The sequence below is a fragment of the Hemicordylus capensis genome, chromosome 1 (genome assembly GCF_027244095.1).
Source record: "Hemicordylus capensis ecotype Gifberg chromosome 1, rHemCap1.1.pri, whole genome shotgun sequence".
NCBI classification, from domain to species: domain Eukaryota; kingdom Metazoa; phylum Chordata; class Lepidosauria; order Squamata; family Cordylidae; genus Hemicordylus; species Hemicordylus capensis.
Genome location: NC_069657.1, coordinates 30,729,511 through 30,746,044, shown reverse-complemented (window position 1 = coordinate 30,746,044; position 16,534 = coordinate 30,729,511). Strand labels below are relative to the sequence as shown.

Here is a 16,534-nt window from a genome sequence, read left to right as displayed (position 1 = left end):
CCCCTTAGGGGATGGGACCACTCTAGGAAGAGCATGCAGAAGGTTCCAAATTCCCTCCCTGGCATCTCCAAGAGAGGGCTGAGCTGCCATAATGTGTAGACCAGGGATTCTCAACGTGTGGGTCCCCAGATGTAACTGGACTTCAACTCCCATAATTCCCAACCAAAGGCCACTGGGGCAGGGGATTATGGGAGTTGAAGTCCAAAAACATCTGGGGACCCACACACTGAGAAACCCTGGTGTAGACAATACTGAGCTAGATGGACCAATGGTCTGACTCAGTATATGGCCGCTCCCTAAGTTCCTAGTGAGTTTGGCTTCTTCTCAGCATTGGGACTATGCAAATAAATGAATAAATAAAATTAAGGCACAGCACGTGCTTTTATTTCTTTATTATATTTGCACCCATTTTCCTTCCATGATGGAACTCAAGGTGGTGCACAGACAATTCTCAGGCAATCTCCTTTCCAGTCACTGGTCAGATGCAGACCTGCTTAGCTTCAGCAAGGTTGCTCTATTATGTCTCTTCAGACAATACCCTGGAACTAATCGATTCATTTGTTGTCTTATTTTAAACATGGAAACCTTAAAACATAACAAGTGAAACAATCCTCTGGGGATTGGGGAAAGTATGGGTAACTTTGCAGGCACTAGCCAATCAGCACCAGTATGCATCACAAACATTACTCCTACTACGAATATTTATATACCGCTCTTTAACAAAATTCTCAAAGCGGTTTGCATAGAAAAATAAATAATACATAAATTAGCCAATCGATACCCGTATGCCTTTGCAGCAAAACGTCAGAAGTGCTTTTTTCAGACCACATCCTTGGAGGGGAATAGGTATCACTGAACTGAATTCAAAGAGGGCAGTTCCAATCCAGCTCCTCCACTCTATAAATGTTATTTCTGTCTCCTCTCCAGCAGCTGCTCACCACCTTGCTCATTCCATTATGTGCCATAACAAATAGTATAGGCTGTTCCATGCTGGGGCTCCCAAACTTTGATTCATGGGATCTGGGTCTGTGTTTGGAACAGGTGGTGTGGCAGTGCTTGCATGGGAAGGTAATAATTGTATGGGCTCTAGAGAAATCTGTGATTCTGCAGCCAGAATCCTCTGAAGCAACAGCTTCTGATCCATGGGTTCTGCCCAGCAACCTCTAATACACTCAGGGATATAGCTACCATTGGACGGGGGCGGGGAGAGAGATATCCCTGGGCCCCTGAAGGCCAGGGCCCACGGGCTGGGTGGCAGCATGTTCTTTGCTCTCCACCTCACGCCTCTCTCAAGAAGAAGGGGGGCAGGTCCCCATCTCCACATTTTCTCTTAGGGCCCACTCCAGCCTTGCTATGCCCCTGGTGACACTGCAAGAGACCCTGCAGTGCCTCACCTGGGAGCAGCTGCTATCAGAGGCATAGAGACACAGGAAGTTGCCTTAAACCAAATGAGATGATTGGTCTGTCTAAGCCAGTATGGTTTACTCTGACTGGCAGCAGCTCCCCAAAGTTCCAGGCAGGAGACCTTCCCGGTTCTACCTTTCACACAGTGCATAATTAATCTATGGAATTCCCTGCCATGGGCTGTGGTGATGGCCACCAGCTTGGATGGCTTTAAAAGGGGCTTAGACAGATTCATGGAGGACAGGCCTATCAATGGCTACTAGTCTGGAGGCTGTGGGCCATCTCCAGCCTCAGAGGCACGGTGCCTCTCGATACCAGTTGCAGGGGAGCAACAGCAAGAGAGAGGGCATGCACATACCTCTTGCCTGTGGGCTCCCCAGAGGCATCTGGTGGGCCACTGCATGAAACAGGATGCTGGGCTAGATGGGCCTTGTGCCTGATCCAGCAGGGCTGTACTTATGTAAGAACAGAACATAAGAACAGCCCTGCTGGATCAGGCCCAAGGCCCATCTAGTCCAGCATCCTGTTTCACACAGTGGCCCACCAGATGCCACTGGAAGCCTACAGCACGATTAGAGGGCATGCCCTCTCTACTGCTGTTACTCCCCTGCAACTGGTACTCAGAGGCATCCTGCCTTTGAGGCTGGAGGTGGCCTATAGCCCTCCGACTAGTAGCTGTTCATAGACCTCTCCTCCATGAAGTTATCCAAACCCCTCTTAAAGCCATCTAGGGTGTTGGCTGTCACCACATCTTGGGGCAGAGAATTCCACAAGTCGATTATGCGTTATGTGAAAAAATACTACCGTTTGCTGGTCCTAAATTTCCTGGCAATCAATTTCATGGGATGACCCCTGGTTCTAGTGTTATGGGAGAGGGAGAAGAATTTCTCTCTCTCCACTTTCTCCACACCATGCATGATTTTATAGACCTCTATCATGTCTCCCTGCAGTCGTCTTTTTTCTAAACTAAATAGCCCCAGGTGTTGTAGCCTTGCCTCATAAGGAAGGTGCTCTAGGCTCCTGATCATCTTGGTTGCCCTCTTCTGCAGCTGGAGATGCTGCCAGGGATTGGACCTGGGACCTGCTGCATCCAAAGCAGATGTTCAGCCACTGAGCTACAACCCCATCCTGTGATCAGTCATTCCCAACCATCAATAACCCAACTGCCTTACACCAAATCATATCATTGGTCCATCTAGCCTGCGATCCCAGCAGCGATTTTTCAAGGTTTCAAACAGAGGTCTGTCCCGATCTGGCTACCAGAGATCCTGTTAACTGGAAAAGCAAGGGATTGAACCTTATAGAGTGTTTGCCTGGAGCCATGATGCAGACTCATAGTTCTGTCTGGAGGTGCCCTAAATGCAATATTAGTATTTTATTTCCTGCATTGCTTTTGGAACATTTAATGTGGAAGCATGAACTAAAAGCTAGATGTCCCTCAGGGAGAGAGTGCAAAAGATTGCTCCTGACTTCCTGGACAGCTGAACTGATTTGGTCTGAAGATCAATAGCAACTCCCAAATGAGATTAAATTGCACATCCTTTCTATCCATCTACTCCATGAGATTGCATCCCGCAGTAGCTCAAAGAGGAAGCAATTAGGCAGTCATGAATTTAATAAATCCTAATTATTTTGTTTGTACAAACAATGAAACCTGAATCATCTGCGCAGCGAGGAGCTTTAATTAGGTTGAGCACTGCAGAAAATAAATCAAACAGAACTACTGAACCCCATAAATAACCTGCTTTGGTTTTTCAATTGATGCTAAGTATGCTCCTGCAATACTTTCGACAACTTGGAAGCCAACCTTTGAAGAAACATTTGTCATCATTATTTTTTAATATTTGTTTTTATAATGCTCTGAAGTACGCTAGGGCAAATAAGCTATTCCATCACTGTCAACCTGCTGGAAAGCTACAGTTTCATTAACTTTCTCTTTTTAAATTGTCTAGTTTCTTGTTTACAGATAAAATTGTAGTCTTGCATATTCTTCTTTCATTTGGATTTGATTTTTCTTCTTCTGCACCCTATTTATTCAGGCAAGGATAAATATTTGTGGACAGGGATGACCATCTTAGAGTAGTGGGTTTTTATTTTATTTTTTAAGTCTTTAAAATAAATTATTTTAATTTTTAAAAATTATGATAATATGTTAGTAGATACTGTCGTCACCCTTGAGCCACCGGGGATAGTTAGCCGAAATCTCAAAATGAAACAAACATTTACATAACATTTTAAAAGGAGGTGACCTTTTAATAAGTCCGTTGAACTATCTGTCCTTGAAGAAAATGTTATTTTTGTCTAAATATCTCATGGGCTTCCCATCAAGAATTAGTACAGCATATTGTTTTCCTAGGGGTATATAGATACTTAGGGAAACATTCCTGCCACTGGAGCTGCCAGAATGAAACAAGACAGCAAAACAGTCAAGTGACTGTTTTAGGAGTCTGACAATAATATGATCTTGTGTTTGGTTCCCCAACTTTACAGAGGGCCAGAGTCCAAAGAACTGGGCTATAAGGACCCAGGAAATTGTGGGAAAGCATTTGAGGCTACAACATTGCTCAATCCAGAAGTTCTCAAACTTGGGTCTGCAGATGCTATTGGACTGCAAATGCCATCATGTGTGATTCAGGGATATATTTCTGAAAGGCAAAGAGCATTTATAGAGAAGCTATCTAAGTTAAGAGCGGCCTCTCTGCATGGGGAAGCAATTCCTCTGCAACTCCAGATTGCTGATCTGAATGCCAGCCACGGTCTCAGTAGTCTTGGGTGCGGCCCCAGTATGGTCTGAGAATGCTGAGCACCCATGATTAAGGATGTGCTCAGAACGGGTTCCGTGAACACCCGCGTGACGGGGAGGGGTTGCTTTAAGCAGCGGGGAGGGCGTCCTTACCTCCCCTACTGCGTTTCTCCCTGTGGCGTTGCTTCCAAAACTGCTGTTGCAGGGTGGCCGTAGACTCTCTTGCCGCCCCGGTCAGCATCATACCGGAAGTGGCGGGTGCGATTAAAAGAATGTCATGCCAAGAGCACAACACACACATTGTGACATCTTAGGTGGATGTCCCAACACCCTCCCAGCACGTCCTTTATCATAAGGGGGGTGGGGGTTTGATGTTCATTCAGATGGCCACGCCACTTGCACTCCATTCTGTGGAAGATTATTATTATTATTATTATTACATTTATATCCCACTCTTCTTCCCAGGAGCCCAGAGCAGTGTACTACATACTTGAGTTTCTCTTTCACAACAACCCTGTGAAGTAGGTTAGGCTGAGAGAGAAGTGACTGGCCCAGAGTCACCCAGCTGTCATGGCATGCATGACATGGATGTCATGGCAGGCGCATCCTCAATGTCCCCTTTCTAATCATGTGTGTACGGAATACATCATCCTTACTGGCCCAGAGAGAAGTCTTTCTCTTTCTCCCACAATAAGCAGGATGCCATTGAATACCAGATGCAGGGGAGCAATGGTAGGAGAGGGAGTATACTTTTATCTCCTGATTGTGGGCTTTTCAGAGGCACTTGGTTGACCACTGTGGGGACAGAATGCTGAACTAGGTAGGCTTTAACTTGATCCAGGAGGGCTCTCCTTACATTCTTATGGGAGGGTTGGCCACAATCTAGGTTGCATCTTCAGTTCGTGAAGGGTGATAATGAGGCCCAACATGTCCACTCAGTGTCCTGAATGAAGTGAGAGTGTGTGCTAAAACATGCCCCAGAATCTTCTGCAACGCACAAGGGTCCCTCCAACAGAGAAGTCAATGTGGAAAATGTTTCCTGAAGGCAAAAAGTTACAGTTCTTAGGACGGGTGGAGAACATGTCCTTGTGGACTTGAACTCCACCCTTAGAAGTTTATTGGCATGCCGTGGAAACTACAAATCATGCACAAGCAGAGAGTTCTGGGAAATGTATTGGGGGAGGTGGGCTGATTCCTTCTCTATTAAAGCAGACGGAAAAACAAGAATCTCCTCACAACTATATGAGGGTTTCCTACAATATCGTGGGAAGTATTTCTGAGGATAGTTCCAAGATAAAGTAGTTTCAGAATTTCATGATGGACTTAGGTCAGCTGTTTTAACCCATGAAACTGTTTCCCAAGCCAGTTCGCAGGACACGTTCTAAGTAATGCAAAGTGGTACTAATTTATAAAATGATTTTCAAAACCCGCTTTCTGAAACAATTTCAGAAAAAAATCTGGTTGGATATGGGGGAAAAAAAATCTGTCTTATATTTAGGAAATGAACTTGAAGTCCAAGATTAGTTTTGGGAATTACAGCATCTGGTGAAAGGGAGAGAAAGAGTCCCAAGAAAATACTCTGAAATATAGAAAAGACCACCAGTCTCAACTGCCTGCCTGTTCAGTGGATTCAGACATGCAAAAGCCATTTGGGCTTACTGTATTGTGTGGTGCCTGTACCAAAGGTATTTGGCGATAACCTCTGACCAGATAGTTAAGATTAGTGGCTGACATCCAGCCTAACATTGCACACATGGAAATATGTTTTGTGAGTGCAGTGAGGGAAGGGTGATTTTCACCAATCTCCCTTTCCTTTGGCAGCCAACAGTAGCCCTATTCAGATATGATGTTGTACCTGCATACAGATGTCCACACACTTGTACAGCACATATACATGTGACTGTTTGAATAACTGTGCCTGTATTCATTTTAAAAGTGAACCTGAGTGCAGGCCTCTCAAATACAGGGTGTAGGCAGGAAGTGTACTGCTATATCTGTGTTCAACATAAAGTGTGAGTGACTGTACCTGTATACAGATGCACCTGTATGCACTGTACACAGATTGTACAAGTGTTGAACATAACATGTGAATAGAGTCAGTGCAACTGGAAAACATCTAAGTGAGTCTTGCAGATCTCAGGAATACATTTTCATGAGGCACAGAGCTCTGTGGAGGGCAGGGGAGCTTTTCTCATATTTATTTCTGAAAAAGCTCAAAATATTATGATCTTTATGGACTCATAACCGAAGCACCCGAGGGCAAGATGGAGATATTGGCAGACTCTGGGTAACCCACAGATATGTTGGGTTCACCAGAATCTGAAGGGGAAAAAACCAAAGGTGGCAACCCCCCACCAAACTGCTCCAATGTAACTCATTAGAGAGGAATGTTCACAGACTCAGAGGACAGTTAACAGATAACCAAAAGGGTGGAGTTAATGGAACACAGTGGCAAGGAAGGAGAGTGGCAAATAGAGTCAGAAATTTATCAGCTTGAAGAATACTCCCTCAGGACAATCACAATTGCCTAAAACTTTCACCATGCTCAGTAACAGGCTCGGGTAATACATGAACACCAAGGATATACTGTAACATTTTGCTGCGGGTCCATATTACTACTACTACACTTAAGAGAATACTGTTAAAATCTGTAGTAAAATCTGTAGTATCAAATTCCCCCACCCTCCTTTATTTTTTGTTAGCAAATAACAACATACTCTACCTTTCTGAATATGGCTGGCTTCTCCAAAGAACTTGTCATCTGTTTACAAAGACCAAAATTAGTTTTTTTGTTTTGTTTTTTAAAAAACATGAATCACAACCCCACTGGAACCCATAAGCCAATGTTTATTTCGCAGGGGAGTGTTGCTTTAAAACTTATCATCTGGACAAGCTAAAGCAGCAGGTGATTTGTATTAAATGAGCTTTATAGCACACATCCAGTTTGAATTCCAAATGGGTTTTGTTTCCTAACAATTTAAATCAGATGTAGGATTACGACAGAAATGACTATGGTTTTACTGACACCTGCTGACTAACTGCAGTTTTGCAAGAACTATCTGAGCAGAATCAGGCTTTAATTATTTCTCCTGTTTTTTCTTATGGGATCTCTGCACTCCAATAGAAAAGGATGTGGCTACGTTCAGAAATTAGGGTGTTGAAAAGAGCAACATCAAAGTCCCGTTCATATGTTCAAAATCCCACCGCAATCATGGTTACTGCACCAAAAAGTTAATAATAGGGATCTGTATGAAACAGATTTTGCATTTTGTTTTGAGCTTGAAACAAAATGCAGATGGCTGAAATGTTTCATTGAAATAGCGGCCGACCCGGTTGTTTCGATGGAACAAACCTTGTAACATTTTGGGTGTTTTGGCCATAGGGAACAATGGGTAAACTCGAAACACCCCGTTGTTCCCCATGGATACCTCCTAGGGACACCAAAGTGGGTTGATTGGTGTGGCATGATGCGTGCTACCTACCACCCAACCCACAAAAGAAATTGGCAAAAGGGCAATTCTAAACAAATGTTTAACCTTTCCCCCAAACCCTCATAGGATCCTTGATTGGTTTTCTTGCACTGGCTTTCAATTGCTCAGTAATGCTCCAGGGAAAGGACACAACCAGGGGTGGATCTACAGTTGAGCAAATGTGTGCAGTGAACACAGGATGCCACTAGGGAGAGTTGCACCTGAATTTTCAACAAATTATAATTTCCCCATAGGGATCAATAGGAAACTCAAAAGTATGAATACCTCCCGGATGGCTCTACATGATAACAGTATCAAATGTGTGGATGTTCAAGATCAGTTCACTCACTGATTTTTAATGAATTCTTTTAAAAAGTTTAAAAAACTTAAAAATTCATTAAAAATCGACAGGTGGACTGATTTCCCTGAACATTCAGACATTTAACACTATCATCATGTAGGAATTGCGCGTGGAATTTCAGGGCTTTCCTCTGAGCCATTCAGGAAGTATTAATACTTTTGAGTTTCCCTTTGATCCCTACGGGAAAATTATTTGACGGGGCCTAAGTTCAATTCTTGCACACAGGCCCCTTTAAGCTTGTTACGCCATTGGACCCAATGTCATGACACTGCTTTCTTCCCCAAAGCACAGAAGGGTGATCACAGGGCGGGTGAAGGCAGAATTTTAAAGTGCCACTGCTGCAGCTGCCTAGAAGGCAGTCAATTTCCCAGTTAGAAGGGAGCCTACTTCTTGAACTTAGATAAGCCCCCACTGATGCAATATTGCATTGTATCAAATTGTTTCTTTTTATCAGACACATTTTTTAACTGGAAAAATTGTCCAATAAGACTTGCATTGCATCAATTCTGATTATTGGTCCAATGTGATGCACAGCCTTTTATTTATGCTCATGTTTAATTGCTCCATTGGATGGTGAATAATGAGGCACACAAGCCTTATACTCAGATACATGGAAGAAAAATTAAAATAATTCCAGTAACAAGCCATTCTCAAATCCTAAAACCTACCAAAGAATTGCTGGAATCATTCAGTTTAGACTTGTAGAGCATCCATTGATAGCGCAACTCCTCCAGTTCATCAGAGTTCCTGAACATTGGCGGAAGGCGTAGGAGATCTTCAAGCAGATGCTGACCCTCAGGAACACGATCCTGAAGCTCCTGTAGGAAGAGGGAGATCAATTACAGCTTGGTCACACCAACACTGGGGGAAGACATATATCACCTTAATGAGCAGCTTCCAATTAATATTGGAATAATACTTTTTACAAATACATATATTAGAAGGAATTTTATGGAAATATTTTGAACTGGAAAAGTACCTGTTCTGGATGGGGTTGCACTTTCCCCCTGAAAAGAGCAGGTATGTACTCTAGAAGTACTTCTGGACCCAAACCTCTTCCTGATCTCTCAGGTTGAGGCAGTGGCCAGGAGTGCATTTTATCAGCTGTGACTTGACTGCTGCAATGCACTCTACGTTGGGCTGCCTTTGTACATAGTTCAGAAACTGCAGCTAGTGCAGAATGCATCAGCCAGGTTGGTCTCCAGGGTTGCCCAAAGAGATCACATTACACCCATTTAAAAAGAGCTACACTGACTGCCAATATGTTTCCCGGTGAAATACAAAGCGCTCGTTATTTCCTATAAAGCCCTGAATAGCTTGGGTCCGAGGTATTAAGAAAATGCTTTCTTCTTCATCAACCTTGCTGCCTATCAAGATCATCTGATGAGGTCCGGTTGCAGTTGCCACCAGTTTAGTTGGTGGCAACTCGAAACCAGGCCTTTTCTAGAGTTGCCCTGGGACTCTGGAACTCACTTCCTATTGAAATTAAAGTTTCCCCTTCTCTGAATGTTTTTAAGAAGGACCTCAAAACATACCTGTTTAGCCAGGTTTTTAGTTTATAGTTTTAAAGCTTTGGGTTTTAGAGTTTTTATTTGTATTTTAAATTGTTTTAATGTTGTTTTTTGGATTGTGAACCGCCCAGAGACTTTTTTGTATGGGACAATACAGAAATGCAATCAATCAATCGATCAATCAATCAATCAATCAAATGGCATTTCCCCTATCATTCTCCCATTGCTAAACTTTCCTGTGAAGTCTCTATCACATAGTCCATTTTCTATTTCTTCTCACATGGAATTTCTTTTAAAAGCTGTTTCGAATTCCATTGAAATAATATTTGACTAGATCAACATAGCTTATTAAGAAGACTTAACATATGGTACAACCACCTGAAATTAACTTGGTGTGAACTGCAACGAACCTTTAGCTTGCTGTGTCTTGCTTTAAGGTCTTCGCTACTGGACGATTTCATGGCAAGAATTCCGGTTAGTTTGGCATTTTCTCCTTGCAACCACTGCTCAAAGTCCTTCATGAGTTGAAGATTGCTGAAATCTTCCCCTTCAGCCATGTCCTCCTGCATGACAGAACCAAAAACAAAATGAAACAAAAATCCAAAGGAAAAGGAAGACATACATGTAGACAAAGAGCTACACTTTTCTCCTCCACTTAAAATCAGATTTACTCTGTGCCCAACTGAGCCGATCATTAAAAGTGCAAGAAGTCAGTGGCTTCTAACAGGCAGGGGGACCATTTCATGGGTAGTATGTGGGGGGTGGGGACCATATCAGGACTACAGTTCAGTGTACAAGCATCTTTTTTGTATTTATTTATTTTTATTTATTTAACACATTTCTAGACCACCCAAAACTTGCATCTCTGGGCAGTTCACAATAAAAACAAAAGCAAAGCAAAATTTAGACATTAAAAACAATTTAAAACTTGTTTTAAGTTAAAGATATTAAAATCATAAATCTAATTAAAAGCCTGGGTGAACAAATGTGTCTTAATTTACTTTTTAATTGACTTGTGCTCAGTCCCTGGAATCTTCAGGTAGATCTGTGAAATAGCCATCTGAAACTCGAGAATGCCTCTGCCAGTCAGTGTAGACAATACTGAACTAGATGGACCAGTGGTCTGACTCAATATAAGGCAGTTTCCTAGATGCTAGGAAGGATTTTAAGGAGGAGGGTACTTTTAGCATTGAAAACATGTTAGAGCGGAGTACAGGCTTCATTCCCAAGGTGTCTGTAATGCTGATATTCTTCCAAATGGCAATCTACCCCTGCTGTGAATACGGCCCTCTGTTTCCTATTAAAAAGTTTGATAGCTGACTGAAGAGTTGTAAACCACAGAAAAACACACTTGGCATTAAAACAGGGTCCCAGCAGTACAGCTCCCCCCCTTTTTTTAATGTAGGATTTGCTTCAGCATCAGGATTTATGGAAGCGGGGGCAGGGCTTACCAGGGTTCAAGCCCAGCATATGTACTCTCTGCCTAGGACCCCCTTTTTCAATGATGGTGTCAGTCCCGGAACATGTGAAGAAATCGCAATAAAACGCGGAACACTTCCTTCCATCTGTAGGGTATATTTCCACACACCCTGAGTAATCATTGCTTGTCCCAGTGCAACTGGGATAAAAGGGCAAAGCCTCTGGGTCAGGTGGTGTGCTTTCGAGACAGGCTTGCGTTCCATCAGTGGACTTTAAAACTAAGTTGTGAGCACAGTAATAGCCACCTGTTTGTACCCAATGCAAGGTAAAAGAGAAGAGGGTTAACCAGAAGTATTTGCAATGAGGCTGTTAAGACTCACAAGGTTTTGTCTCCTTTGAACCTGGAGAAGGGGCTAGGAATCTGCATGAACCTGTCCGGCGGTCTATATACAGACCGCCGAACAATTTTGGGATGCCTGCGTTCCAACACGGGGGACGGGGTCTCTTGGAGGCGCAGGGTGTTCGTACCTCCCCACGACACTCCCCCCTCCAGCGCTGCATTTGATGGACTATACACAGACCCCTGAACAGGTTCAGAATGCCTGCATTCAAACCGGTTCAAATGTGGGGGCGGGGGTCTCTTTAAGGTGCAGGGTGGGTGTTCTTATTTCCCCTGCTGTGTTTTCTTCTCTGGTGCCGCGTTAAAAATTGCTGGCTTGGGCGGCTGTACTCCCTCTTGCTGCCTGGTCAGCATAATACCAGAAGTGGCGTGTGTGCGTGCGCACGCAACACACGTGCACATGCATGCCACTTCTGGTATTATGCTGACCGGCGCAGCAAGAGGGAATACAGCCACCCCACACCAGCAATTTTTAACACAGTGCCAGAGGGGGAAGCGCGGTGGGAGAGGTAAGAACATCCTCCCCGCACCTTAAAGAGACCCCCTCCTGCCTCCTGGGTGTGCACGGAACACCCCTAGAAGGGACTAAACTCTCCAAGGCCCCAGTGCTGCAACTATGGGGGAGAGGAATATGAATATGACCAATATTTATATACTCCTTTTCAGCAAAAGTTCCCAAAGCAGTTTACATTCTCTCTCTCTCTCTCTCACACACACACACACACACACACACACACACACACACACACACACACAGAGGCTACTTGTGTCCAAAGGGCTCACAATCTTAAAAAAGACACATTAGATAGATGCTAGCAATAGCCACTAGAGGGATGCTATGCTGGGGCTGGATAGGGCCAGTTGCTCTCCCCCTGCTCAATAAAGAGAATCACCACTTTTAAAAGATGCCTCTTTGCTCAGTTAGCAGGGATGAACGTGGTTAATACACCCTGCTGTCGCCACCAAACAGCAACTGAGTGGAGGAAGGGGAATTGAATACAGTTCAACCTGTACAGCTGAACAGGTGCTTTTAGCAGATTGCAGGGGTACAGACTGCAGGTCAATGTGTGCCTTGGCATAGATGATGGCAAGCGTAAAGAGCAAGCATGCACCAGTGCAGTGAGAGAGCAGCCAAACACAACCTTCCAACTAACTGCAATGGTGCATCGGGGAAGCAACAATTTTTGATGCCTTCCCCTGCCTCAGGAAGCCACCTGAAAATATGTTGACAAGGGTTGTACAACTCACAAGGACATATTTTTGGGTGGCATTGGGGGGGTTCTTGGGGAAGAGAAAGACATCAAAAACTGCCGCTTTGCTGCTGCTACACTGGTGCCGTTAGTTGGTAAGTTCTGTTAGGCTGCTCTCTCACTGCGCCAGTGTGTCTTTACTCTGTATGTCATCTGATGCCTTCCTGGCAGGCCTGATCCATTCTTAGCCATCCAAAGGTTGGTTAAAACTTCTTTTGACCAGCATTTGGGGCACATTGATCCAGAAAATTGCTCCCCCCCTTTTTTTAGATCATTGGGATTAACTCAGGGGCAGAGCCCATGCTTTGCTTGTGGAAGGTCCTATATTTCATCCTTGGTATCTCCAGGTAGGAGATACTTGTGTCGATGTAGAGAGCAGCTGTGTCGGCATAGACAATACTGAGCTAGATGGATCAATGGTCTGACTTGGTATAAAGTGGTATAAGACAGCTTCCTATGTTCATAATAAGAATTATGAAATATTTACCCTGCTAAGTGGGCAAAGAGGCACCTTTGGAAGTAGTAGCTCTCACCCTTAGCAGGGGACATAGTGAATTCCCTATTCAACCCCAGCACATCGTCTTTGCGCTGCTGTTGTTGGTGTCGCCCTTGTGTTTCCTTTTAGAATGTGGGCCCCTTTGGGATGGGAACCGTGGTCATCTCATTCCTTTGTTACGTAAACTGCTCTGAGAACTTCTTTGTTGAAAACATGTTGTTGTTGTTAATAATAATAACAGAAGGAATAGGACTGCCCAATGGAAGCAACATCAAGAACCTGGAAGAGAAAGAACCTTACAAATACTTGGGCATTCTCCAGGCTGATAACATCGCACACACTGAAGTTAAAAGAAAAATTGGAAGTGAATACATCAGGAGAGTTAGAAAAATCCTCAAGTCCAAACTCAATGGCGGGAACACCATACAAGCCATAAACACCTGGACTATACCTGTTATCAGATACACTGCAGGAATAATAAGACTGGACCCAGGCAGAGCTAGAGACGCTAGATCGTAAGACCAGGAAAATCATGACCATCAATCATGCTCTGCACCCCCGCAGTGATGTCGATAGGCTCTACCTCCCTCGCAGCTCAGGTGGAAGAGGAATGCTGCAAGTCCATCAAACAGTAGAGGAGGAGAAAAGAGGCCTTGAAGAATATATCAAGGACAGTGAAGAAGATGAACTGAAAATGGTCAATAACGAGAAACTATTCAACACCAATGAAAGAAAGCAGGCCTACAAGAAAGAACAAGTCAAGAACCGAGCAGAAAAATGGAAAAAGAAGCCACTGCATGGTCAATATTTGCACAATATAAGTGGAAAATCAGACATCACCAAGACCTGGCAATGGCTTAAGAATGGCAACTTGAAGAAAGAAACAGAGGGTTTAATTCTGGCTGCACAAGAACAGGCACTAAGAACAAATGCAATAAGAGCAAAAGTCGAAAAATCCACCACAAACAGCAAGTGCCGCCTTTGTAAAGAAGCAGATGAAACAGTGGACCACCTCATCAGCTGTTGTAAAAAGACTGCACAGACTGACTACAAACAAAGGCATGACAAGGTAGCAGGGATGATACACTGGGACATCTGCAAAAAATACAAGCTACCTGTAGCCAAAGATTGGTGGGACCATAAAATTGAACAAGTTGTCGAAAATGAAGATGCAAAAATATTATGGGACCTCCGACTACAAACAGACAAACATCTGCCACACAATACACCAGATATAACTTAGTCAAGAAGAAAGAAAAACAAGTCAAAATAATCCACATAGCAATACCAGGGGATAGCAGAATAGAAGAAAAAGAAATAGAAAAAAATCACCAAATACAAAGATCTACAAATTGGAATTGAAAGGCTGTGGCAGAAGAAGGCAAAATAATCCCAGTAGTAATTGGTGCCCTAGGTGCAATTCCAAAACACCTTGAAGAGCACCTCAACACCATAGGGACCACAGAAATCACCATCAGCCAATTACAAAAATCCCAGCAACTTTACTGGGAATAGCCTATATTATGCGATGATATCTATAATAATAACAGCAACAATATTGATAATAAAAAATCCCATGTCCTTGGGAAGGACTCGATGTCTGGATAAAACAAACCAGTCAATAACACCTGTCTGACTGTGTAAACAATAATAATAATATCAACGATGAAGAAGATGACAGCAATTTCAGTTTGGGATACCTGAAATTTTGGGATAGTTTGGGATACCTGAAATGTTTGGTTTCAACATTTTAAGTGCATATTTAAACATTTTAAATATATGGTTTTTACACTGTATGCCTTTACTATTGCAGTGTAGTAGTGGGAACGTCAGACCAGAAGCCGGGAGATTTGGATTCTAATCCCCACCCATGTATGGTGCCCTGAACTGCAAAGAAAGGTAAGTTATAAATACATAATATAAAGTATAATGGGCGTAGCTAGGGCAGAGGGGGCCTGTGTTCACCCCTCTCCCCGACAGCCCCTTGGGGTGAGGGAGAAAATGAAGAAAATAGGGAGGGATGGAGCTGGGGGGCACTCAGGAGATGGGGGCCCAGGTTCTTTGAACCCATCCACTCAATTATAGCTACACCTCTATAGAAGTTTGGGGCAGCCTACAAATTTGACAAATAAAGTAAAAATAAATAAATAAATGTGAATAATTAATAATAATATTGTGCACTGCCTTAAGGACCAATGAATGAGATAGAAAATTTAGAAGAAAGAGGGAGGGAGGGAGGGTAATCACACATGGAGGAAAGGTTTTCACACATGCTGGTAGTCAGGCCTGCTGGACCTCACCATCACCATGTATCACGACCAAGAAAAACAGGTTGCTTACCTGTAACTTATGATCTGGATGTGATCCGTTGTATTCATAAGAACTGGGTTTCTGCGCCTGTGCAGGGACCTCCCGGGCTGACTAGCTAGCTCCTCTTCGCGCCCCGCCCGTCTGCACGTGCCTTGCAGCTTCCATTAGAATCGACGGTTGGGGCGCCTCTCCTTCAGATTTCTCGCAGACCGCCATATAAGTGACGATCCGTACACCAGCATCCACTAGTCCAGGCATTCTGCAGCGGGGCCGGCTGGGAGGGACTTATGAATACAACGGATCACATCCAGATCATAAGTTACAGGTAAGCAACCTGTTTATCTGGATTGTGATCCATTGTATCCATAAGAACTGGGTGTTTAGCAAGCTACCCCATAAGGAGGCGGGTGCAGATGACCCCCAGCTATGCCAACACACGTTTCAACACTGATCTTCCAAAATTCGCCTCCCTAGCCATCCGCAGATCTAAAGCATAATGCTTTACGAATGGTAGATGCGATGACCATGTCGCCGCCAGGCAGACATCTGCCATTTTAATGCCTGACAGATGTGCCGCAGACGTTGCGTAGGCCCTAGTAGAGTGAGCCCGAACCGTCTTTGGCGGTGTTATCTTCTGGCTTTTATAGGCGAGGAAAATCAGTTCCACTAGCCAGTGAGCAAGTCTCTGGCGAGAGATTGGACGGCCCTTGCTACGCCCCCGGAAGGAGAGAAAAAGCTTTTTACTCTTCCTAAAGTCATGAGTTCTCTCCAAATAGTATAGGAGTGATCTACACACGTCCAACGTGTGGAGGGCCTTCTCTAAGTCCGTCTCCGGACTACTGAAAAAAGTTGGTAGCACTATGTCTTGATTTAAGTGGAAATCTGTTACCACCTTCGGCAGGAATCTCGGATCGAGACGCATCACAACCTTGTGTGGATAGAACTGAGTGTAGGGTCTATCCATCCGCAGGGCCGTCATCTCGCTCACTCTCTTAGCCAATGTAATGGCTACCAAGAATGCCACCTTCAAGGTCAGAAACTTCAGTGGAACAGTCGCCAGTGGCTCAAAAGGTGCCTCCGTTAGGGCAGAGAGTACTAAAGACAGACTCCATTGCTCCATTGGGCTGCGCACAGGCGGGTAAAGGTTATTAACACCTTTCAGGAAACGTT

General features: G+C 44.0%; 1 protein-coding gene across 3 annotated transcripts in view; it reads right to left on the bottom strand.

The window, feature by feature from the left end:
- The window catches only part of SYNE3 (spectrin repeat containing nuclear envelope family member 3), a 134,571-nt gene that overhangs the window by 12,135 nt on the left and 105,902 nt on the right, over positions 1-16,534 (bottom strand). For all 3 annotated transcript variants that reach the window (XM_053285998.1, XM_053286001.1, XM_053285999.1), the window contains 3 exons: positions 9,900-10,052; positions 8,647-8,796; positions 6,870-6,908 (listed from right to left, as the gene is read on the bottom strand). In XM_053285998.1, the coding sequence (XP_053141973.1) occupies positions 6,870-6,908; positions 8,647-8,796; positions 9,900-10,052 (342 nt within the window). The remainder of the gene's footprint in view (positions 1-6,869; positions 6,909-8,646; positions 8,797-9,899; positions 10,053-16,534) is intronic.